General features: G+C 39.9%; 1 protein-coding gene across 2 annotated transcripts; it reads left to right on the top strand.

The window, feature by feature from the left end:
- Positions 1–11: 11 nt before the first annotated feature.
- Positions 12–23,194, top strand: POP1 (POP1 homolog, ribonuclease P/MRP subunit). 2 transcript variants are annotated; one of them, XM_037380761.1, is made up of 15 exons: positions 12–350; positions 3,050–3,232; positions 4,111–4,286; positions 5,219–5,467; positions 6,041–6,128; positions 6,421–6,596; positions 7,262–7,479; positions 7,613–7,706; positions 8,505–8,616; positions 9,581–9,700; positions 16,729–16,844; positions 18,205–18,396; positions 19,295–19,449; positions 20,284–20,622; positions 21,425–23,194. In XM_037380761.1, exons 1-15 carry the CDS (start codon positions 227–229, stop codon positions 22,080–22,082), a joined length of 3,000 nt encoding a protein of 999 aa, XP_037236658.1. In that variant the 5' UTR covers positions 12–226; the 3' UTR covers positions 22,083–23,194. The 2 variants fall into 2 exon arrangements, with proteins under 2 accessions (XP_037236658.1, XP_037236657.1); XM_037380760.1 differs by having other exon boundaries at positions 7,229–7,479.
- The last annotated feature ends 2,112 nt before the right edge of the window (positions 23,195–25,306 follow it).

Below are 25,306 nucleotides of genomic sequence, written 5' to 3'. Positions count from 1 at the left end.
CGGGGTTTCGGGCGGCCGCGTGTAGCCGGTGGGGGCCGCGCCGCGGGTGGCTGCGGGGCCGGGGACTGCTCCCGTTCCCGCTTTGGCCGCGGCTGCACCGCCAGCCTTTCCCCGGCTCTCCTCCGCTGCGGAGAGGCTTGGCAGCCCTCGCCGGGCGTGCTCAGGCCCGCCTAGGGGTGGGTTGCTGTGAGCCTCCTCTCCCCGCGCCCCCCGGGCCCTGCCGGAGATGTCTGGGGCGCGGGAGAAGAAGCGGGCCAAGAAGATGAGGAACCAGCCGGCCAGCGTCACCCTTCCCGCAGAGCCGGGACCCTGCCCCGGCGGCGGCGGGGGCAGAGCCTGCCCACCTCCAGGTACGGCTGGGGAGGGGGTTCCCCCTACCCAGGGACGGGGTGGGTGACAGCCGAGGGGGTGCACCCCCCCGGGGCTGGGTGTCCCCCCGCTCCCCGCGGCTGGGTCTCCCCGTCCCGTCCCCCCCCGGGGCTGGGTCCCCCCCCCCGCCCCCCCCCCCCCCCCCGCGCCCCGGGCTGGGTGCCATCCCCCCTTCCCCTCGGGGTGGGTGTCCCTGTCTCCTCAGCCCCGGGGCCTCGTCCCCAGCCGTTGGGTGCTTTAGCCCTGGTTCTGCCCTGCATCTCGTCAGCGTGCGCTTCTCTGCAATCACCCCTTTGATTACACGACAAATCCCTACCCACCCGCTGGGGTTTCTAGTCTTAAAATTAATTTAGGCGTTTTACCACATCCAATGATCTCTCTTCTCTTTCTGTCAGACCTAGGAGCCCCAGGAGGAGCTGGTTTAGCCTGCTGGCCCTATGATAAATGTGCTGGTTTTCCATCCGATCAGCATGCCCAGCCAATTTGCCTTCTGGGGCTTGTGGCTTCTGTATCTATAGGAGAGTATTGGCAGGAGGCAGCAAGGCGTTTCCCTAAAATGGCAGTGTTGCTAGGTCATTGCTGGAGCATTTTGTACGCAGGTGACCTTTAAGACTGAAAGAATCCGTCAACCTGTATGCCAGATGCTTTTTTCATTGACCTGCATCTTGTGTGCTACAGGCGGACTTTGATTTCACCCCCCCCTCCCCAGCCTCTCCCCAGTTTCATTTTTTTATTTTGTTACCTATGTTATTTCTGGGGGGAAAATAAAAGCATACATAAGAGCAGGGCCTGTTACTGTGAGGCCTTCAGAAGCTGACAAATTGCATCTTTGTGGTTGAACAAAAAAATGCTTAAGTGTCACTGCGTGTTTAGGTGATTGAAGAGTTCCTAGGCAGACAGAATGACGTAGCAAATTATAGACAGCCCTGTCTGAAGATTTTGGAATATCATTACCAGAGTACTGCCAGATTAAACACATTTTTTCTACCTTTATTTGTAACAAGGAACTTCTAAGATTACATGGTTATGCTTTTCTGTCCTGTTAAATAGCATGCATTTTCATCCATATAACATTCTTTTGTAGTGTTAGTCAGTATCTCGGTTTTATAGGGCTGTTTCATAGGAAAGAAAAAAAGTATAAATAGGAGTTAGAAAACAATGGATCTACATAGTACCTGAAATAATTTAATTTTTCTTTAGGTAATAAGTCAGTCACTGTCCTTTGAAACTCTTCCATCTTCTGATTAAAATGTTTAGCTCCTCCATTCTTAGGCAAACTTGATAGTGAAAGAGTGTGTTTGTGGTATGAGTTAATTGCTGTCCAGTTACCCTTGCACAGTTGAGTTGGGCTGTAGGTCTACACAGATTTGCTTACTGAGGCAGCATCCATCCCTCTCTCCCAGCTATTTCCTTCTCACCTTTACCTCGCTGTCCAGACAGCGCTCCTCTCAGCCATGTGGAGAACCCAGATCAGAGAGTTATTCCATGTAAAAACTATTTTTTCATCTGAATTAGTGCAGTTCTGCATGATGTGTGGTTGCGTCAAGGCTGCAACAGCATTGCTGCTGAACATAAAACTTAAGCTTTATGCTTATTTGAAATGGAAAAAGGAGGTTCTTTGCCATTTTAAATTCACATCAATTGATGCTGCAGGAGGTAGATTTGCTCCTGGCTGTTCCTCATGCCAATGGTAGCATTTTTGGGACAATGGGATAGGCTTGTTTAAGAAGCTCATCAACCTGAAAACTGATTTTTTTTTTAATCTGTTGCCCCATTTCTCTGGACATGCAGGTTGATTTTCACTAGAGAAGCTCCCTGAACTGTATGGCCTCATGTTCCCGCAAGCACTCGTCATGATGCAGGTGGAGTGGTGGGAGTGGCTGGCTGGGCCCTTTCTAGTCCAGTTGTCCAGCAGGAGCTGCCTGAGAACTGTATCTGAAGTTGTACTAGAAACCCTAAGGAAGACTGAACTGAATAGGTTGAATATAAACAGATCTTTAAGTATGGAGTTGTAGGCCCTCTTAAACTTGAAGTATTGTTGGGTGCTTATCACTCTTGAAAAGTATTCCTATACCTTAGGAAGCTTACTGTAGACTTTATTTAATTTCAATATTGATTTAAATGCTTGTACCAGAAAAGTAACTTACTGCACCAACATACATGTATCATGATTACCTTATTTATTGCTGTAACAGAAATACATGTAAGTGAGACAAGAATACATTTGCTTAGGGGGAAAAAATCAAGGGGCAAGAGGGTAAAATACAAACTTTTCTTGTTTAGTGCTAAAATTCTGACTAGACAGTAGTAAAAATCACTACTGATATTGCATAGACTTTATTTATTTATTTATTTATTTATTGCATAGACAAAGATTTTAGTCAGATCTTTCCTATTGGATCTGATGGAGTATTGAAGACAAAGTCTGGATTGGATACCATTTTCAGAATGTACAAAAGTTATTTAGTCTACTTTAGGCTTGCTGCAGGACAGTGCAAAAATTTTATTTCTTCGTATAAAAAAACTTAATTCTTCTGATTACTTTTGCAGGTATATATATAGGTATATATATATAAAAGAGGAGGAATGTGCAATGCAATCTTACGAGGAGAAACTGTGTTATCAGTTACTCAGACTGCTTTGCATTTCTATTAACTCTTTTTATCTCTAAACCCTGCAGGAGATGTTTGTTCAGAGCAGCAGTATCATCAGCAGAAATTTTTGAATCAGTCATCTGGGCCTTCTTACAGGAAAGACCAATATTTTGCAAAAGGACAAAACAGAGGAGAGAGAGGCAGAGGAAGCGGGGGATGGCAAGGAGGACGTCAGAGTATTTCTGAGGAAATGCCAAAATACATAACAGGTTAGTATATAAGAAAAATGTCATGATTTTTATGTCCCGGGCAACTTGCAGGTGATTGTTTGCTGTCTATCTTTGTTTTTGTTCAGGAGCAAAAATTAGAACTGATGCTATGTTCTTCTGTTTTTCGTAATTTTCTCCAAAATACAGTAGTAGTTGTATACTGGAATGAATGACCAGCTGTTGTTTAATGAGTCCTTTCAGACCTCTGGGTTGAAAAGTTGTATTTAATTGTAATGAGGAATGTGCATTTTGGTTTCTCTTTGCCAGCAAAATGAGAACTGACAGCCATGTGCTTTTAATACAGCTAGTGAAACTGTTTTTCCCCGTGATGTGAGCTAAAGACAACTTTTCATCTAACAGAACATTTATTTAGGAGAGCAGACTAGCTTTCCGAAGTGTGGTGTTACTGTGATAGTAGATACGCTTCCATAAGCAGAAAACAAGACCAACCTCTGGATTTTATTTGATCATTTTAAAACAGTCTGTAATATGATTACTGCTTCCCTTTTTTTCCATGCAGATTTTTTTTCAGCTCTCTGAATACCATCTGAAAGATCGCTGCTCTAATTTCATCAAGAAGTACTTAATGCTAATAGTTTTATTTGCATTAATTTTGCATTATTTGCGTAAATTGTTGGTTATATCATGGCTTTTGAATTCATTCATTTATAAGTATTTGCTTCACCATATCTGTAAGCTTCAGAATATCTAAAGAATTGAATTTTCTTTAATAACAGTATACAGTATTTACTTTTATCTCAAAAACTTATGAGACCGATGTACTAGGAATACTCTACTGGAATTCAGTAATTTACGTGCAGTGTTCCCCTTTGATTTTTGCCGTTTGTCATGCTCTAATGCAGTTCTTTTCATTCCAGTTTCTACCTTTGCTCAAGCTCGTGCTGCTGAGATCAATGCCATGTTGAAAGCAGTTGCACAGAAGTCTTCAAACTCTCTAGTTTTCCAGACTCTACCTAGGCACATGCGAAGGCGAGCTATGAGTCACAATATTAAACGCCTACCCAGACGGCTCCAAGAGATTGCCAGGAAAGAGGTATAAGTGCGTTTTATAGTGTTTGATAAACTATATAGTGAGCATAGCTAAGGCATAGTGTTCAGCTGTACATTTATTAATGTTCAGACCTGAGTTTATCTGCAAAACTTCCCTACAGGTTCTCAAACTTTGACTGACATTTGGATTCAAAATGCAGGAACACCTCAGTTTTAGATGGTAGCTCAAGTAGATGTCACTAACACCTGGATTTGTGCTTATTGGATGTCTTAAGAAGTTATTAGAGTAGTGATGATAAAAGGGTCCACTGCAGGAGGGGTTTATTGTCAGCTCTTCCTTGGTGAGCTTACAAAGGACACCCTAAGAATTTTTTTATGTTTTATAGTCCCTGTTTATTTCTACCACTTCTCTTCACAAAAAGACAAATCAAACATTGAGACAGTTGAGCCTTCCTCTCTAGCCATGCACTCACCCATAATAATTCAGACCTTAACTGGGTATTTGTCAAGAATTTGGTCAAGACATCACCACAGTCCTTTCTTGTTCGCTTTCTACACGTTGTAGAACCCTTAGAGTCCTACCTGACAGTCTGAGAGTCCATACTGCTTCTGTACCAGCTCAAATCTCGTGGTGTTCCTAATGTCATATTCATTTGATCATGTGGATATATTGATGTTGGGCAAAACCTTCACACAGGAAGTAGCAGATCTTACTGTTCACTAGTAGGTTTCTGAATGTGTGGGGATTTTGGTTTACCTATGGGTTCCAGTAAAACCTTGATGCACTTGTGTGGATGGGGCTTGTGTATAAAGTTCCAGAATGTTAGTTAGCCTCAAGAATTATGGAGAACTAACATCAGAATAAAGTATAACTTAATGCTAGTGCTTCCTGTATGCTTATATATGTCAGCATTTTTCTTCTGCAGAAGTTTGTCCTTTTGAGGTTTACTTCGATATCCTCTCTTTTAAAAACAGGCAGAGAAAGCTGTACATCAGAAAAAAGAACAGTCAAAGACTAAATGCCGCAAAGCTAGAAGGCGCCACATAAATTTGGTAGCAGAGTTTAATCGCAGGCAAAGAAAGAATATTTGGCTGGAGACCCATATTTGGCATGCAAAGAGATTTCATATGGCAAAGAAATGGGGATACTGTTTAGGAAATAGCCCTACGGAGAAGAGCTACAGGGCTTGTTACCGTGCCATGGCAAAACACTGCCTTCTTCAGGTACCAGTCTATTTTCTTTGTTATTTTTACGTCAGTTTTCTTTGTTATTTTGCCAAGGTGCAGTAATCAACTATTCAGTTATAAGGAGTATTTCTGTCTCTTTGAAGTACTTTTGTGTCAGCTGTTAGTAACTGCTAAGTACGAAAGGAGTGATTTCATAATTGTGATGAAGGGTGGTGAGTATCAGAGGGAAGGAGATGAACCATTAAAAGAGTTTTATGGTAACTATGACTGAAATATGACAGTTTCAGTCTTCTCAAGAGCTAAGGGGTGAAGAGAATCCCTGCATCGTCTTCATGAGCAGGATGCTAGTGAAGACAGGGGCTTTGTTCCATGGCCTTCTTGGTCTGTTGGTTTGAGAGGCAGGTTGGCTGTCAAATGAGAGGAATGCCTGACAGCCCTTCTATAACTAGAGATTTTAAGTTAAAAAAGAAAACTCATTTCTCTTTGAGATGAATTTTAGTGAATAAAAAATGAGTATTTTGGGGTAAATTGTGAAGCTCTGTCTGGTCCTTCCTTGCCAGCGTCACTTTCAAGAGTTATTCTCACTTTACCGCTATCCTATTGTTTCAGGACCTATCATATTATTGTTGCCTGGAGTTGACTGGTAAAGAGAATGAGCTTCTGAAGCCACTTGCTCGAATATGTAGCATTGAGACAGGTAAGATTTATGTAGTTCAAAATTAAGTTAAGATACTGAATAGACTAAAGGATGACCCATCTTTTTCCTTTTTTTAATACCCAGCCAATCTCAATAGTAGTAACAGTTGATACTGGGCTGTGATTTTGGTTGAAAAACATAACTAAAATGTCTCGTACTAGGACCAGACATTCTGATTTTCAGTTGCTTGTTAATAAACTAATTGTGATACAGGATTAGCAGAATTAATTTCTTTTTTTTTTCTTTTAAGCAGGAGATTTTTTTGTTTTTCAATAAGTATCTTCTTCTTTAGGATTAACATTTGAAGAGGCTAGTTGTCTATCTGGAAGATTTGAGGGTTCCCTGAATCTTTACCAAGCAGATCGTTATCCTGAGGGTATGCTTGGTCCTGTTACATTCATTTGGAAACCCAGGGATGGGTCTGAAAACAGACAGTTGTGGATCTGGGTACATCCAGCTCTCAAACAGGTATTTTTTTCTGTATAGTTTAACTCTGATTTCTTTAAAAATGTACAATACATAATACTGAAGATACCTTCTGAAAAGTGTGGAAGAGCTGGGTATGATACTTGGCTTTAGGAACTGGAAGTTGGAAGACTGTTTCCACTCTAACAATATTTATATTCTACAGCTTGTTTTTATAAAGCTTGTACAGAAGGTGCATGCCTCTGAGAATTTTTTAGTGTTTGAGCTTGTTAAATGTTTTCTAGTGTCACTTGCTTAAGGATACATTTGTAATATGTTGTTGCTTGATTCGCATCCTTCCTACTGGCACACCCAACAGGTTAAGTTTAGTCTCATCACAGATAATCCTGATCTGGTACTTAGCTATGAACTTTAAAAATATAAAAATAAAAAAAAAAGTAAAATTTTGGGTAGTAGCAATTTTTCTTACATTAATTTGAGCGAGAATAAATTCCTAGCAACATTCAGTATTACTTTCAGCTCTTGCTAGCCAGCCCTGGACTCCAGCAGAATGAAGTTTATTCCCTTAAATTCATATAGGAAAATAAAATAGTAGAGTGTAATTCTTAAAACTGTATTTAAGCTTTGCAATGCACTGCTTATTATCATAATCCAAACTTTTCATGTTTCTTAAGGGCATATTGAGAGAGTTAAAAACAATATTTCAGTGTTCAGAGCCTGAGGAAATCTATATTCCTGAGCCTGTTACAACATCAATTCAAGAGCAAAAACAAACAGATATTGTTCCTTGCCTTGGCAAGAAAAGGAAGATGGAGGATAAAGAAGGAGAAAAAGCTGTGCCAGTGAAAAAAATAATTGGTGATGGCACTAGAGATGCATTCCAGTCCTACTCTTGGATCTCACAGACTACTGGCATTGTGATCAGGTTTGTTTATAGTAGAGTCAGAAACCATGACCTTTAACCACTTAATATAGCTGAATTCTGGCTTAGCAGTACTGGGGAAAAATATTGTATGTTGTATGATTGCAAATTCACCTGAAATTTTCTTCTGTTTCAGTGACAGAACCATGGAGATTCTCAGATATCGGCTGATTGGCCCATTATCACACTCTGTCCTTACAGAGACCTTGAAAGCTGCTTCTCTCCAAACAGTAAGGAAATTGGCAGTTTGGATATTACTGTAATTTTGATAAGGTTTCTAGAATGTGCAAGCTTTTTGTTGCTAGAAGGAATTATAAACTATCTGGCCTTCCTTATTATAAAGTCTAACCTATGTATTTCTACTCTGTTAGCTTCTCTATATTGAACCTCTTGACTAATGCTAATCTTGGGAAGAACCCCTATCTGGATTTTAAGCCAGGATAGGAAGAAAATAGAAACAATGGTGCTGTTGAGTAGGGCTGTGTAGTTTGTGCTGTAGTGACGTATTCTGCTGAGAGGTCCAGAATAATTTATATTCTCTTTGATAAACCATAGGTCATATCTCTAAGCAAAGGGCTAGAGCACCTAGAGCTAAAGGAAGAGACACGTAAGGTATAGAAAACTTCTGCATTTTCAGTCAAATGTGCAGTTTCTCCAGGATTTAGTATTTTGTCCACCTCTTGACAGGTAGCATCACTGTGATTTTAATGGGGGTTTTTTTGTTACTTGCACCAAAGATGACGAGGCCATGAAATCTCTGGCTTTTTGTAGGAAATAATTAATGACAGAATTAGGAAGCATTGTGGATTGCTTTGTTAATTTTTGGAACACAGGTTAAACTGAACAGCTTATTGGGGATTACTGTAAAGTGGAGTATAGGAATAGACCGCATCAGGAAAAAAAATTTTGGTTTGAAACTTGAAGAGGAAGAAAGCAAGCATAGTGGTTAAGGCAAAATGAGAGTGAATTCATACTGGTAGCAAATACTGAATAACCACTTGAGTTTAATTAGTTGTGTTGTTTTCCAGGAGATGGCAGATTCAGAGACAGGACTGAATAACTGGTGGGTAGAAAACTGCAAGGACTCTGAAAAAGTATCGCTTCATCAATGTCAAAGTGCTATCTTTGAGCTATTAGAAGGTATTTGGGCATATGGGTGCTATGGGAGGAAAGGGAAACTCTTAAACTCCAGTAGTCAAAACTGGCATACTAATAAATTGACTTCAGTTTGGAAATGCTTATTTTTTTCTTGATCAAGAGAGTGATGCCGTTGAGCATGTGCTTAGGTAATTACTGTGGCACATCAAAGACTCAGGAGGTGTTACATTAAGTTTTTTAAAGGGAATTTTAATCCTCTGTGTAGTCCAAACTCTCAATGTATAAACTGAATCTTGTTTCTTATCTTCATGAACTTAGATTTGAGATTGCTGGAGGGATACAGTCTGAGATACACTCACACTCTCTCCCCCCGTACACACCAAATTAAGGCAATAAGTTGTACCATACCTCCACAGATAAAATGGTAGGCTCCTACCCAAAGTAAAAGTGTTACACCTTGCTTTATATTTTTGTTTCTAATAAATAGTTGTTTATTTGGCTGAGTTGTAAAATACCATAAAGTTAACAACATCTTCTCACTTTCTAGTGCTGAAGCAGGTAAGGAGCTGGCTTTGGTAGATCTCACACTATACTTGAGCTATCCAATGTGAGGCAGTTAAGTAGAGATGAGGTAAAACTTCAAAAACATTTTTCAATTTCATTTCTTTAGAAGACAACTGTAAGACAAAGGTTGGTTGTTCTTTAAGAGATGGCTCTTTAAGATATTTACCAAATGCAAAGAATGAATTGAGTATGTAAGTTGTGAGAGTGATCTCCCTTCTATGCTAAGCACAAATGTAATTGCAAACTAAGTCTTACACTGCTATTGTTGTCTTTTGTTATTGGACACTTAACAAGCATTGGTGAGTTTTCAAAGCACGTTAATTTGAGTACTCTGGATTGCTTCTCTGGCTTATAGTGGTATCACATCCTGCAGGCAAAAATGCACAAAATGGTGCAGAAAAGATGTAGTTTCATGGCAATGTTCATCTGTGTATTTTTAAAGGGATAAGTTCACCATCAGAAATGCCACCAGGTACAATACTGGGCCTCACTGTTGGAGATCCTCGAGTCAATTTGCCAAAAAAGAAGACAAAAGCTGTGCCAGACTTTGAAAAATACCAAGGTAAAATGCCTTGCTTATATTATGCTTCTCCTGGAACTGCCAAAGGCAAGAGATGCAGTTGCTCTCAACACTTTTTTTTTTTTTTTTTTTCATTTACTGTCATCTCCTGATTGTGTCTTGCTGTTTTCCTCTACAGTTTGCTTTCAGAATGTTTCCTTCCCCTTTCCACAGCCCCTGGCAGAACAGAAACAGCTTAAAAGTTGCATAGGTTTTAGAACTGCAATTTTGAGGGAGGGACATGCACCAAAGCTGGTCTTGTGCTCAGTGGAAGCCTCTGTCTGACCATACAGATGATCCAGGTTCGAATCCTGGCAAGGCCAACCAGGTGCTAAAAGCTACTTCGTAAGTTTCTGTTTGGTGTTCAGGCTTCCTGATGCTGTTCCTGGTTTATAGCCCTACAAGGATGAAAGTTGCGGTTCCATTGAAAAAAACTAGCATCTCAAGATTAGCGTTTCAAGTGGCCAAGATGCTGGTTATGTTAAGAATGAAAAGTGCATGACTTCTGAAACTTTCATTTCAGTGCTGACTTAGACAATGTTTCAGTGCAAAATTCAAAATCAGTTGGATGTGAATGTCCTTGAAAAATGTGCAAGAGTATATGCAGTATATATGCAGTAGGGTTTGGAAGCGCCTACACAGCACTGTACACAGTTAGGTTGACTGGACACAGACTGCTTCACCTAATACAAGAAACATAATAGCCAGTTAGCAAACAGTAGCAAATAGGACAAGTTGAAGGTTCCAGACACTTGAAAATACTTCATTTCCTTGATAGTGTGTTTGCAAGACACTAGAATAATCTAGCCTTACCTTTTTCCTTAAGTCATGTTGAACACCTATTTCAGTTACTGTCTTTCAGCTCTGCACAACTCTCTGTTACTTGGATTTTCTTACGTCCTCCTATCTACCCTCTGTATCTAGACAGCCTTTCTCTCCTGTAAATTAGTTCTGCTCAGCTAACTTTATCATCATTAATGTTCCTGTTGGAAGTTCTGCAGCATGCATGACCTCTACTTTGGTTCCTTTCTGCTGAGAAGTAAGGTGAGCTATGTAGCACTTGTTTACAGATACGGGTTTGAGTTGGTAGAGGACTTAGCAACTACAAGAAGTAATTCAGCTCCCTTCATTCTGCTTGTCATGTCTGTGAAGATGTGTTCAAGAAAGCAAGATCAGCGGAAGGCATCTAGGCATTGGAAATGTCTCATAGTAGTTTCTCTCCCACTGCCAGAGCTGGTTATCCTTCAGGAAAGAGGGCCATGGTGAAGAGGTAATGATGTAAGAGAGGAAGTCAAGGGGAAGAAAATACCTATGCCTGTGTTCCTTTAGCTGGCTAGAAATGGCCTTTTGAGGTCTTTCTGCTTGGTGTTACCCTTCACTTGCAAAAATCTAAACCACAAACTTTCAGAACATCTGGTGTTGGTTTCTGGTTCCTTTCTGAGCATTGTTTTTTTTTTGTTTGTTTGTTTTCATCATGAAATTAAAACTCTGTGTCCTCTCTGACTTTTATTCAGGAGAGAGAGAAGGTTCTTGCTCAGCTAGCAAGAAAAGGTAAACTGTGATACCTTCTAATTTAGGTTCTGCTAAAGAACTTGATGTTACAACAGTACTAAATAAGTTGAGTAGGCAGAAAGATGAAAGAAGACGGAGAATACATCTGTCTTCTAGTAGAAAATCAAAAGGACATCATGGTAAGGGAATAGAAGCAGTTAAAGAGAGAACAGGAGGGACTAATGGTTCAGCAGGGCTGCTGTTTTCTACTTTGCCCACTTGAGTGACTTCCTAATGCTGTGTAGGAAGAGTTACAGGATCATTCACAATCTCCTGCGTACTCATTACACATGCAGTGGGGGAATCCTGTGACTTGGTAGCTCATCTCTCCAACCTGAGGAACTCAAGACTGAGGTCTGACACATTCCTGTCTCCATTGTTGAGTATTCTTAGGTGTTAGTTGGAAAGGGAGGTGTCATGGTTTAACTCTGGCTGGCGACTAAGCACCATGCAGCCGCTTGCTCACTCCCCCCATGGTGGGGTGGGAGAGAGGATTGGAAGAGTAAAAGTGAGAAAATTGGTGGGTTGAGATAAAGACAGTTTAATAGGTAAAGCAAAAGCCGCACACGCAAGCAAAGCAAAACAAGGAATGCATTCACCACTTGCCATGGGCAGGCAGGTGTTCAGCCATCCCCAGGAGAGCAGGGCTCCATCACGCATAACAGTTACTTGGGCAGACAAACGCCATCAGTCTGAACGTCCCCTACTTCCTTCTTCCCCTAGCTTATATAGACTCAGCATGACATATGGTATGGAATATCCCTTTGACTAGTTCAGTCAGCTGTCCTGGTTCTGTCCCCTCCTAATTTCTTGTGCCATTCCAGCCTTCTCACTGGCTGGGCCTCAGAAACTGAAAAGTCCTTGACTTAATATAAACATCACCCAGCAACAACCAAAACCATCAGTGTGCCATCAGCGTTGTTTTCCCACCAAATCCAAAACACAGCACGGCACCAGCTACTGAGAAGAAAATTAACTCTGTCCCACCTGAAACCAGGACAGGAGGCTATTGTTACTCTCCAAAGACTGTTGTTCTTAACCTGATTTTATAGTTGACTGTGACAGCTACTGCCTGTGCTGTATCTCTGCCTTAATAGGCCACCTTGCTCAAGTAGTTAAAAGCAGAGAAGTTACTTTTTTTTAAAATACTTCTAGAAATTTAATCCATGTTAGATTATTAAGCTCAGATGCTTTTGTAATTTTCTAGTTGGGGAAGACATTCAAGTGCATTTAATTATCAGTGGTTTTGAAAGAAAAAGTAAAATTCCATATGTGTAAATAAAAGGAAGCCTAGACACAACGAGTTACTGTGCAGAATGCATTTTATGTCTAATCTGTTCTCTTTATGCAAGCATTATACTTTCTTTCCACTATTCGCTGTTTCAGGACCTATTATAAGGTCTTCCTGTATTCTGTCAGCTTAGTTTGTAATCTTGGAGTGTGGGGTCTTGTTGCATGTTTTACTGCCTCTATACACCACTTCGATTTATTGCTTTTTCCTATAAGCCTCCTTGATTGCCTGGAAGGCTTGCAGGAGTTAAAAAAATCAGTTAAATATCTGAACAACATTTTGAAGGCTGCTCAGTGCAAAAGAATCACCTCTGAAGAAGTCTGTAAGCCACACGTGGCTAGGAACTGGCAGAGTGAGGAAACGCAATGCTACATGCTGATTCTAGCGTTGTATGCTTCCCCAGGACCTGTTATTGGCCACATTTGAAGACAGATTACGGACATAGCCAACAAGAATCTGATCAGAAGCAACATGTTCCCAAAGATTATTCTGGTTTGATTTAGTATTTTAGCCAGCATTTTTCCAATCGGTTCTGTCCTCTCATTTTACTGGTTCGTTTGTCAAGGGTAACCCAGGAATGGAGACTGTCCTTCAGTTTTGTGAAGGGCCATTTGTTTAACCAAAAAAGGAAGGAATTTAATCATGGCATATCGTATACATCACTACAGCAATAGTATTACCAAGATTTCCACAGTAACACCCACCCAATAAGAACACTTCTCTAAGATCTGTAATTCCATTTGTGTGGTATTAATTTGCCCCTTCTGTAAGAATAAATCTTTTTACAAACCATAGAACTACAAAAACTTTCTGAGCCTTGGTTTTGATATAGCATTACTCAGATGTCGTCATACAGTGAGATGATCTTTATTTAAGAAATGTTAGTAATCATTCATTTGCCTTAATGACGTGTTGACTGAGCAATAAAAAGGAACTTTTGCTGTTTTTCCACACTTTTTCTACCTTTTTGCTTCCTAGACATTCAAATACTACTAGGATTAGTATTAGTAAGATTGAAATGGCACTGTGTATGTTAGTAGATTCTATATGTGCTTTAGCCTCTCTTGTTCTTTAATGTTGTATGAAAGCGAACTGATTTTCTTAGGAAATCTTTACTAACTTAAAGATGCATGTTTGTCAAATGAGTGAATAGTTTAGGTAAGTTACAGCCACGTCTTTGCTTGTGGATTGTCATACATGCAGTGTGTGAAATGGTACGCATCTGTCCTTATCCCTTCTTTTTTTCCAAATGCTGTTCTAAGATATGCGTGTGTAGTTTTTTTCCCTGTAACATGCTAACAAATGAAATGTAATATCAGCCTCTTCCAGTTACTCTCACTCTGAATGCATATATGCATGTGTGCAAGCCATGTGTTACAGACATGTGCTGATGGGATTTAATCAAAGAACTGTCCTCATTTCTTCAGGCTGGGGGATGGAAAGTTTGTGAATAAATTACTTTTCACTGCCTTCTCAGCAGGTTTATGCCTTCTGGAAGTAAAGACTCCCAAGAAGCAGTCAGTGCTTGCATGACTGCAAATTAGTTCTGTTCTTTCCTCCATTTTAAAGTACACTTTCAACATTTTGATGTGCTTTTCCTGTCTTCTATGGGAGAATGCAAATTCCACTGCTTTAAAAACTACTCAACATGGAATACGGTAGAGCTTTTAAACAATCAGTGTATGAGAAACATAGAAGGAAAATGTGTCATGAAAGATAAGTGAGCTCAAGTTCCTTCTGCAGACACACAGCCTGAATCCTTGCCTGTGAACACGCCTCTTGCATCAGTTGTCCTGGTACCACGTGCCACTACACACATAGGGGTCTGAACGAGCAGTGCTTACATTTCTAGTTTTTCTGCTATGCCCTCACAGAGGGAGGGAAAAATTTCAAATAGAAGAACTATTAGCTCTTAGGCCTGTCTTCTAAGACTGTTAAGATAATCAGCTACACAAATCAGAACAGCTTGAAATGGAACAAAACTTTCCTCTAGCTGCTTGTATGGTCTAAGCACCAGCCATTAACACCAGTAGAAACAGGTAATGTGCTGATTGTCCCTGAGCTTTGTGTGCTTAGTAATCCAACTCCCTATTTCCTATACTACCTCTAACATCTGCTATCATCAGCAACTTATTCATCAGTAGGGTTATTTCCCCAGCAATCTTGGTGGGCTGAAGAAAACAGAAGAGAGGTAAGAAATAAGAGAACTGGTATGAAGATATGGGATTATGAGTTGAGTTATAGTGTGCTTAGTAGAGAAATTTAATTCTCCAAGTTCAGTGAGGATCAAGGAGAAAGAACATGCCAAGTGAGAGAAGTATATTTTAGGGTAGTGAGGGGGATATTGGATGTACTGTGGTGATGGAAAGAGGCTGACTTAAAAGGGCTTTCTAAAGTGGAGGAAAAAAAAATATTAATGCCATTATATAATATAGAAATTGTAAAAAACTCCAAGAATATGACAAGGACAATCTGAACTGTGGTAATAGAAAGAAGTGGTAAAAAACAATCAGAGAAAGTTACAGTGAATAATTTACCATTGAAGGAATTAGAACATTTAAGTACTTTAACATAAAGGGATTCTGGCGTTCACAAATGCTTTCTGCACAGAAGATGGAAAAGTCACTTTCCTTAACCTTATGTTTGCTTGTAATTGTGTGCCCTTCTGCCTTGGTTATCTGTAAGAGTCAGGAAGGAATTCCCCGCCACCACTACATGATTTTGTTGCTGTCTTTTTTTCCTCCTCCTTTTGAGGCATTGATACTTGCTGTATCTCCAGATAGAATGTGCTTTGCCTCTAGAAGTGTTGAGCTCTTAGTTTCTTGCTTGGGTTCCTGTCGTAAATCTTTGGTCTGAGAAGGAATTCTTCTAGCTGAATTGACAGGATTTCCTTTTTAGTTATATTGTTCTTGATTTGAAGGAATGCCACCCTAATCTGGTAATTTCTTTATAGTTTTTATGCCACCCTAATCTGGTAATTTCTTTATAGTTTTTCTCCCTCTCACGTAAATGTAACTCATCAGCAAGAATGTATAGCAAGTATCAGCTTAATAGCACTGTCAAACTGTCGGGAGTGCTGCTGTATTTAAGATTTCTTTTGAAGTATTTTGCAACTCTTAGTAATGGGGACATATTGAAGATTATAGCTTTTAAATGAATAATTATTGCAATTATATTCAGCAGTACCTATTGTATTGTTAGTACTACTGAATAATTCCTATGTTCTGTGCTTAAAGTCTTTGTCAACTTTAACTGGAAAAATCAGCTGAATCTTCTTTTGATAGACGAAGTGATTTAAAAAACAAACCCCAACACATTATGTTCCTTTAATATGTAAGACTTATAGATCACAGAATTAACAGCAGTCCCTGTAAGTTTTAATCGCAGAACTATTAATCAGTTCACTGTATTGTTTATTAGTAAGAATTATTTCACTTAAAATATGGATCAGCATGCATTACGTACTGTACACAGAAGGCTTTTAATCGATAGATCACCAAAGGCAGGTATACATTTTCTCTGCTTTGGTTAGATTGCAAACTGAAGATGAGAGAGATTTATTTCATACTTCAACAATCAGTGTTAAAGTGTTACTTATCTTCAGTAATGCACGCAACTTTTGGTTTGTGTAGACATAAGCAAAGAATAGTCCCTTCCTTGAAGCACAGAGCCTGGAAAGATCTCAAGTGGGAAGCTAGTGCTAAATGAGTAGTTGCATGCTAGTCATATCCATAAAAATATTTCCTGTATGTATATTTCATAAAGGTCGTCCTTGCTTCTCTTACAAGTTTACTTACAAAGCCTGAAATATATCAGTCTAATGCTGCTCTTTCTGATTTTTACCAAACCTGTTGAGCTGTGTGCTCTGCCTGAAAGGTCAAATGCCGGAATATTAAAGGTGGCTTGCTAAAGATGTAATTTACATTGCCAAACGTGATGTTATTTGTAATAAGAAATGTCTGTAAGAGAACACCATGTTAATGCTTCTAACACTAAGTCTTTCATATTTTGTATTTGGAAAATGTGATAGCAAAATACTCCAGAAGCAGTGATCCTTGTTAAGCTTTTAATAGTCTGTTTCCTTAGCTGTCTGCTCGTTGTACTTACGGTAATGGAGTGGGTTTGGTAATTTGATTCTGAAGACACAAAAAATATTTGAATTTTGTTTGAAGGTTCTCTTCTTTTGTAGATAATGATAAAGTTAGGCAGCTGTACCTGGAGGGTGTACCTGTAGACTGTGCTCACAGCTTTATCTGGGACCAGGACATCTGTAAGAACGTCACTGAAAATAAAATCTCAGAGCAGGTAACTAAGAAGGTAGATTGCCATGAAGGAAATGGCTAATGGTCCATAGAGTCCATAGAATGGGACTCTTGAAACTTGTATAAATCCAAAAGCAGTAGTTTCCTAATGTCATAGTATCCAGCTGCTGAGTTGTTATTCTGTAGCCTTTGTGTAATGTTCTTGCACAGCTATTCTTCATGATTCAATTAAAAGAAAACTTTTTTGGATTGTCTACGGGACTAAATAGCTGTATGTTTATTTGTCAGAAGGGTTTGGAATTGGATTTCCTACATCCCCTTGACTCGTGCAGCAGGTAAAAGGGATGAAGTGGCACAGAGAGGCTGTGGCCATTCACTCCTCAGTCATAGCCAGGATAATTCTGACAAAAGAATCACAGAAGCTGGAAGGGAATAAATCCCTCTGGTTCTGAACTGCAGCACACTCTGTTGTGGGTGTTCTGGGCAATAACCTGTAATTTGTAGGGAGCTTTAAATGTTCTGTTACAGGTTTGAAATCTCCTATCTTGACATTTCTGTTGACAATGGAGGAGCAACCCATAAAATGCATGGGTAAAAAGATGATTTAGTTGCAAGAGATGATAAACTTTCAGCACTATTGTAATAAAAAAGAGAAAATATTTTTATAGCAGAAACTTCTCTCTAATTATTCTTTATGAAAATTAGTTTTGTGCTCTTTCAAACAGGCTGATGTAGTGTAAAAAAGGCAGAGTACGTATAAAGTAGTACACTAGCGCAGTTTTTGTCTATGACAGTGTTCTTCGTGCTGTCATGGAAGGTAATGTTTACCTTATGAAACACCTGATGCAGAAGGGATGTGTAAAGAGGCAGTCTGATGGTCTGTTTTTTTATAAATGTATTCTTAATGCGGTACAATGAGATAAAACAAGTGGTGATTGACAAAGCCTTGGAGCCAGCATGCTTTGTATGAAACTGTTTTGTGACCAAATGTTCTTCTCATCTCCCTGGATGTAGTTCAGATTTTCTCCATGTATTGACAGACTGTCTGAAAGCACCTGTTCGGTCTAGTCTTGTGCACAAATCTCTAAATATCAAGTTGCAATACTTGTTTTTCCTCCTTCATCTGTGCTGTATATTTTTGCTCTGAATTTCAGTACCTGCTCTCCATCAAGGTCTGTGCAAGTAAGAAGGGGAGAAAAAGGGTGCTTAATACCTTTTTTTTTTAAAAAAAAAAAAACAACCAACACATTTTTCATGTCTTGATGAAGGTAATTTCAAACATGTAGCATGTTACTCGTATATTTTTCCTACTTATAAGCTTACCTCTTCTCTGTATCTTGGAATAGTATCTGGAAGAGGGAGAAATGATTACTAACTTATGGGAAATGTCTCCTCCTTCTCAGGATTTAAACCATATGAGAGCTCAATTACTGGTACCTGGATCACACCTTGATTTGGGTCCTTCTGAATCTAAGATTCCTATACTGTTGGTGCAGCAGCCAGGGAAAATGGCTGGAGAAGATCGACCAGGATGGGGGAGTGGCTGGGATATCTATCTCCCAAAGGGCTGGGGCATGGCTTTCTGGATTCCTTTTGTAAGTTTTTTTCATTGCACATTGCAAGTAAATATGACAAATCATATAATTTGGTTCAAAATAATAGTTTTTAGAGAGTGTACTTCACATTGTGTAACCAATGCGCAATTATAAGATTAAAATCTCACTTTAGAAGAGGGTGTATGAACTGGTTGATGACAGAGGCTCGGTCTTAAAATCTTAAAAATAGATAATAGCTTTCCCTGTCTTCTGTTGGGTGTAACTGTGCCCACAGGGCAGTCTAAAGCACGAAATCAGAGTGGGGAGTAAGGAGAGAAAACTGATGCTATAGCTCTTCGGTTTTGTGTTTCTACAGGCACATGCCTCTAAAGAGAAACCATTTGGTGCCTGCTGCTAATCCATTTCAAGCTTGGCTATCTCCACCACTCTGTCAACAAATTGATAGCTTCTGGTTTGGGAGAAAGCTTGAAACACAAAGTTTGAGTTAGGCTTGAATGTTCCTCCGGTGCTGTTTGGAGCATCTGGCTGTGGATGTTTAGATGGCAGTTTTAATGTTTTTTTGCAGTTTAAATTTATGCTTTTGAGTGTGCAGGGGGATTAATTGCAGTGATACCTAATATACAGTTAAAATAAATTGGGCAGTGACTTCTTTGAAGTAATACAGCATTCTTGGCAATGTACGAGAACAGAGCCTGTGAAATTCTTTTCAGTTCTGTTGATGGTTTTTCAGAATTAAATATAAGAGCATGACTAACATTTTTGTTGAAAGGAGCATCTAGAACTCTGAAAACCATACTTAAGGTAATTGTTATGAAAGCTAAAGTGACAGATTTCCATTTTCTAAGGCAGTAGCTTCTGGAGCATTAATGTTTTGTTTCAGTTAGGAACCCGGAATCAGTACAAACACTGCTTTTTTGGGTTTTGGTTTTTATAACAGATATATCGAGGTGTACGAGTTGGTGGCTTGCAAGAGGCTTTAAAGCATTCTGAATATCAAAGAATACCTCACACTCCAAATGATTTCCCAGACTGCCAGGCAGGAATGCAGTTTGCCAAAGAACTGGAAACCAGTCTTCTTGAAAAATTCAAACGGTAATGTTAACTTAAAAATTGATTACAAGAAAGAAAAAAAAAATGGGTACTGCTTAAAATACTCCCTTAATTACCTTTTGTGTTTCTTTAGACTTGGACTTTTTTGAGATCTTTCACTAGTGTTTTAAATCCTAGTGTATAAAAAAGAAAAGAATCCTAGATATATTTAACAGAAAAGCTCTGCTAAATAAGGCATAGAAATTAACTAAAACCTATTCCCAGAGGTATGCTCAGTTATGAGGCTATAACAAGCGTATATGAAAATAAAATAAAGCTATTTCAAGCTCCCCTAGCAGTAAGTGAGGGAAGAAGTAGGAGAAGGCAGAGGCAGAATATCAAAGTGTGTCCTAAATGTTAAAGAATAAAGTGAATGAAGAGGTATATTTCAGTGTCCAGCTTTTAAATACCAGGTATTCTGAAGTTTACCTTCATTTTCACTGCAATAAACACAGAACTCTTAACCATGAGCATGTAGTAGCTGGAAGTGTCCTCTGCACCAGCTGGTGTTGGTTCCCCTTCCTGCTAGGAGGGGCACGTAGGAGAAGTTCAGGGGAAAAGGTGGTGGTGGCAGTCACAGTTGATAGAAATACCCAGCATGGCTGAAAGGATATGGTACTCGGGAATAGAGCAGTGTTGTCTAGAAGAATAACTAAACTTCTTGTTTGATGACATTACAAAGGGAACGCACAGTTAACTTTCTGTTCTAAGTACTTGGTTTTGAAAACAGAAAACATTATTAGACCAGCAGGACAAAGCAGACCACCTTTTGAAATGCTAAGGACTGAATAAAGGCCCATGAAACAAATATTCTTACCTACTTGATTTATCGTTTAGACGTCCACCGGCAAAAAGGGTAAATTATGTCAAGCTGGGCACTCTGTCCCCTTTCTTCTGTCCTTGGGGGCAGCTGACAAAGAACTGGGAAGGAAGAATGAAAGCTTCAGGAGAACTTTTACATCCTTCTTCCCCACACCCTGAGCGCTGTGCAACTGAAGGGCATAGCTTTTGTGACCCCGAAGCAGAAGTACTCAAAGAAGCGTCCCCTGAGACTGGTGAGGTAGAGACTATGGAAGTAACAAGCTCCGAAGGGGTGCTAAAGACGGAGGATGTTACAGGCACCCAAAACTTTGGTGAGAGAGATGAAACTATGACAAGTGACTTCATTGTTCTCAGGTATGTCAAAGTGATGCGTGCATGTGAGGTGTTACTTCTTTATTGGGAGTTACTGAATTGGGGAAGGCAAGAGCTCAGCCTTGATTATTAGGATGAGAGAACTATTTGATCCAAGTACAGTGAGGAGAATAAACAGATTGCTGTTGAGTGGAAGTGCTTCTACTGCGTTTTCCCAGCAAACTTTGTGACTAGATGAAGTAAATATCTTAAATGTAATGCATTTGAGTTCAGTGTGGTTTTGGAGTTGACATATACTTTGTCTGCTTCCAAGTGGATGGAGCTTTTAGAAGCTCATGTTTGTGATTTTAAAACTGTTGCTGTGTAAATCAGCTTGCATTCTCTTTTCTAATACAATATCACAGGTGGTTCTTGCACTGCTTAGTAAGGTCTATAAAGAAAATAGAGAATCCTCTGCATTCCAGTGCAACACATGAGGGCAGCAACAGTGTTTGTTAAGTGCTTGAATGCAGTCTTTCATTTTTGTGTGGTTGTCAGGGGAAGAAAACACTGGCAGTTCTGGGCTGCATTAACGACACTGAAGGTTTTAGAGCATTTGTGATTCAACAAATTTGGGGGGTTTATAACAAGTAATACCTCCTTCTGAAGAAATAGCCTTGTACATGAATTGCACTCACCCGTGTGCTTTTTGTGCTAGAAGTGATACAAATACTGGCTTGGAAGGTTACAAAAAGCCCTAGGGCTTTTTTTAATCGTGTTCTTGTAAATATGTGGGATGCTGGATTTCTGTTGTACTACTTGTTAATAACTATCCTTGATGTTTGTTTGTAAAAATTTTTAATAGGAGTGAAAAACTACTAATGCAGTTATCAGCCTGGTGCTATCCCACTGCTGGAAAAGATCGGCGTGTCCGCCTTGTTTCTCGACTGGGACAGAAGGAAATGACTGAAGATGTCTTTATGCCAATCTTGATGAGCTATCCAAGGGCTCTCGTATGGGTCACCTTGTCTCTCTTGAGAAAGGGGAACCCTGAATTACATGCCATGATTTGCATCCCAACAGAAGATGACTTGCTGCATCTAAGCAAAGACAAACTCTTCTGTGGTCCTCAGGAACCCAAACATTGTGACATATTCAAGCACAAGGTACAGAAATTAAAAGAGGAGAAGAAGAAGAAAAAGGATAACAGGAAGGCTCTAGAAGGTGACCCTCTGAATGTTCCAGATAAAGAAACAACTGAGGAGCATGAAGACCTCATTCTTGGTCTTTGGTCAGGTGCTCTTCCAGATGTTACTTCCCACTGCTCCAGAACTCTCTTGGGATATGTCACTCGAGGGGATTTTTCCTTGGCTGCGGGCTGTGGAGAAGCACTGGGGTTTGTTAGCTTGACAGGGTTGCTTTATATGTTACACAGGCAGCCAGCAGATAAAAAAGGACTCGTTTTGTTAAGAACTCCAGCATCTTTACAGTACAGGTTTGCAAGACTTAATATTGAGGTTTAAATATCATTGCAGCACAGTAGAACACCAAAAATACCAAAGAATGCCTGTTTTGTCTTCTGTGGCCTTTCTGATATGTCTCAAATTTGAGGTGGTTCTGAGCCCAAACAACATCTTGAGGATTATGAAATAATTAAAAAGCTTTGTAGCATTATTCATGAAAATAACTAATGCATAAACAGACCTAGTATTACTTTTGATGTCTGCATTGCTAAGGATCTCTAGCAGTAACGCATCCATTATCAGGGTCTGCTGTATCTGTAAAGAAGTATATGGTTAATTTTTCACCTCAGAGCAGTGGATGCTGTAACAATACACAGAAATTTTTGTATTGTCCTTTCAGAAATCTTTTGGTCAGATGGATTGTAACTTTCCAGTGCACTTTCACACATAGGTAACCGCATGTGATCTGGACCCGTGTATATGGCAACTGGCTTCTCACAATTCTTCGTGTCTGAATATGTGTGGCTGCAGTGGAACAGAGCTAAGTAGAGAAACTAGCACAGAAAGCAGAAGGGTACTTACTGTGGTGGAGCATCTCTGTGCTTAAATGAAATGCAAATAAAATATAGCTCAGCTACATGATCTTGAATTATAGCAACTGGAGCTCTTAAATTGGAAAGTATAGCAATCTCTCTCTGTAGTCTGAGAGAGAAAAATATTTTTGAAAGGTAATAATCCTTTCAGATGCAATTTGCTGCTGGTGGGTCAGCATACATTTTTTGTTAATAATAGGGGATATTTTGGTTTCTTAAAAATGAGATTATTTCTGTATGGAATGTGCTAGGATTGAAGTTTTCTTCATGTTGCAGTATGGTTTATGGATGTTGTTCAAACAGCCATAAAACTTGTAAAGTATGCTAGAGAGGTGAAGGGAGAAAAGTGTTTGATTTGACTGGGGCAGTGTGGGTTGGCTGGTCGGTTTTGGTGGTGTTTGGGGTTTTTTTTAACGGTAGCCTTAAGCTTCTAGCCATTCTTGAGTTAAGCAGCTTGAAAACGAATTTACAGTGATAAACAGTAGTTCAGTAGCAGTGTAATACAAATATATGCCAGTTGGTAAAATTACCCTGAAATTATCATGTACAAATAAAATGTAATCTATTCTTGATTCAGGAGTCTACTGGCTAAGTTTGATTCTTTAAGACATTTAATATGGATTAGTTAATGGCTTTGTCTTCCAAAGTATCAGTCTGCAAATTAATTCCCTCATTCACAGTTTTGTTTGTAAATGTTTTAGGTTAATAGGTTCACATTGGTTGAAGTTGTTTGCTTGGAGGAAGGATTTAAAATATCTTACCCCCACAAATATTAAAGTTTAGGGCCATTGTGGGATTAAATATGGCACACATGCAGAAGGATGAATATCTCTGATCACAAGGTAAGTATTGGAAGTGGGGCTGGTTTTGTTTTTTTTTTTAAGTCTTCAGAAGACCACTTTAAGACTTGTGTGCCAGTTCAGAGTTAGGCAGCACGTGGGACAGAAAGGTGCAGCCTCCAGCACAGCTTGGACCACAGCTCCATGAGAAATGATGCCAAATGGCTCCAGCATCGCTCACCTTCGGTGCACCTGATAAAGCAATCATCGTTCCAGAGACATCCCGAGAAGCATCCGCACAAAAGCCGGCAGATGGCCCCAGAGGAAAAGCTTGGTGCTGCGCAGGGCTGGGATTCACAGCTCCTCGCCCTGTGGCTGCGAGTGCTGCAGCCTGTAGGTATGTGTGAATAAGGAGCCCCTTAAACGTTGCAGCCTGGCTGCTCTGATCAAGTTCTCTCGTGGTAATAATCCTGGATTTAATGAACCATTTGAATTGTGAGCCCAATTGAAATATTTCTAGGGTCAGAGTTTCCAGAGCTGTGCTTCATGGGAAGAAAAGAGGGGAGGTGATGTTTATATGGCTTTCCCCCCACCCTCACCTCCCTTATTTAAATACATATTTTCTTGCCTCACTAGACCTGGCTTGTATGTGAGAAAGAAAGAGGAGAAGCCCTCTACCCAAGCTATCATTTTTTCTTTTCTGCTTGTAGATCTTTTGTTCACTGAATTTTTCCCAGGTTTTTTTTTTTTTTAAAAAAAACCGAAACATCTGGAGTCTTTTTTCTTTTCCTCCTATTGGTAATTTCTGCCAGGTTTTCATTTTGACACTTCCTGTTACTTCTCTTTGATTTCCATTCTCTATTTCTGATTTATGATCCTTGTCTCTGGTGAGCCAATGAACAGAAACTGGAATCCAAGTGCATCCTGTTCTGTGTATCTTGTAATATTGTTACACAGTTGTTTTCCTTTAAGTCAATGATTTATGCCTTAAGACTTCACTCTCCTTGTAAAATGCACTGCAAGCCCGATAAGTTAAAAATGCTCAAAACTCTCAGCCAAAGTTTGTCAGAAAAATACTGTGACTTTATGTAGCTGCAAGGAAATTTTTATCTGTGGTTGGGATTTCCAGATTCGGAGTGTCTCAAGGGTGAGTTAGTCATAAAAACTGTGTCAACACCAGATAATCAAACTGTGGCTAATTAAACCTGTGTTATAGTGCATCAGCTGGACAGTATGTCTGTGTTCATCATGTTGAATCAGGTGTAGCTTGCAGCATACATCTGTTCTTGGGCTGTATCGGACTGCAGTTACTATCTCTTGCTTAACTACCCCGGAGCATCTGGATCAGCTCCTGTGAGCTCTGATACATGAGCGTTTTTGGGAACCCAGGAAGCTCTCACCCAGTGAAAGAAGCTCTCACAAGCTCTCTGGCTCCCATGCTGTTCCCCAGATAAGTTTCTCAAAATGGATGCCAGCCCGAACCCTTAGCTCTCATTTCTTGCTTGGCAAGAGCTTTTGGAAGCTGAAATGTAGCACAGAAGGCAATTCTGGCATCATCTGTAGCACTGTGAAGAGCCCAAATGCTAACGCATTGCTCCTGTAGCTCTTCCTATGGCTCCCTCAGAGCAGCTGCATAAAGGTACTTGAGACTCACCTGGTGAAAGGTCTTCTCCCAGCCTGAACCATGAATTCCACGGTAATTGCCAGCTCCATTAAGACAGGCACAGTGACTAGCGGACCTACCATGCTGAGGGTCTCGTGGCTCTGAGATGTGCATTGTTTACCATTGCAAGTCCAGAAAATGAAGTTGCAGAACAGGGTGGTGATTACCCTGAGGAATGAAGTGAGGTGGGACTGTGGCCAGATTGTTGTGTGTACGTTAAAGATGTTCAGGGCAATCAGTTTGTTCAGC

This window comes from Falco rusticolus, chromosome 3, assembly GCF_015220075.1.
Source record: "Falco rusticolus isolate bFalRus1 chromosome 3, bFalRus1.pri, whole genome shotgun sequence".
Taxonomy (NCBI): domain Eukaryota; kingdom Metazoa; phylum Chordata; class Aves; order Falconiformes; family Falconidae; genus Falco; species Falco rusticolus.
The sequence above is the reverse complement of the archived record's forward strand: the minus strand, read 5'-3'. Positions and strand labels throughout refer to the sequence as shown.

Excerpts from the sequence above, each read along its gene's own strand:
- POP1 (XM_037380760.1), top strand. The coding sequence starts at position 227 with ATGTCTGGGGCGCGGGAGAAGAAGCGGGCCAAGAAGATGAGGAACCAG. Across the intron at positions 4,287-5,218 it reads AAGAGATTGCCAGGAAAGAG|GCAGAGAAAGCTGTACATCA; the intron begins GTATAAGTGCGT and ends TTTTAAAAACAG. Across the intron at positions 5,468-6,040 it reads CAAAACACTGCCTTCTTCAG|GACCTATCATATTATTGTTG; the intron begins GTACCAGTCTAT and ends CTATTGTTTCAG.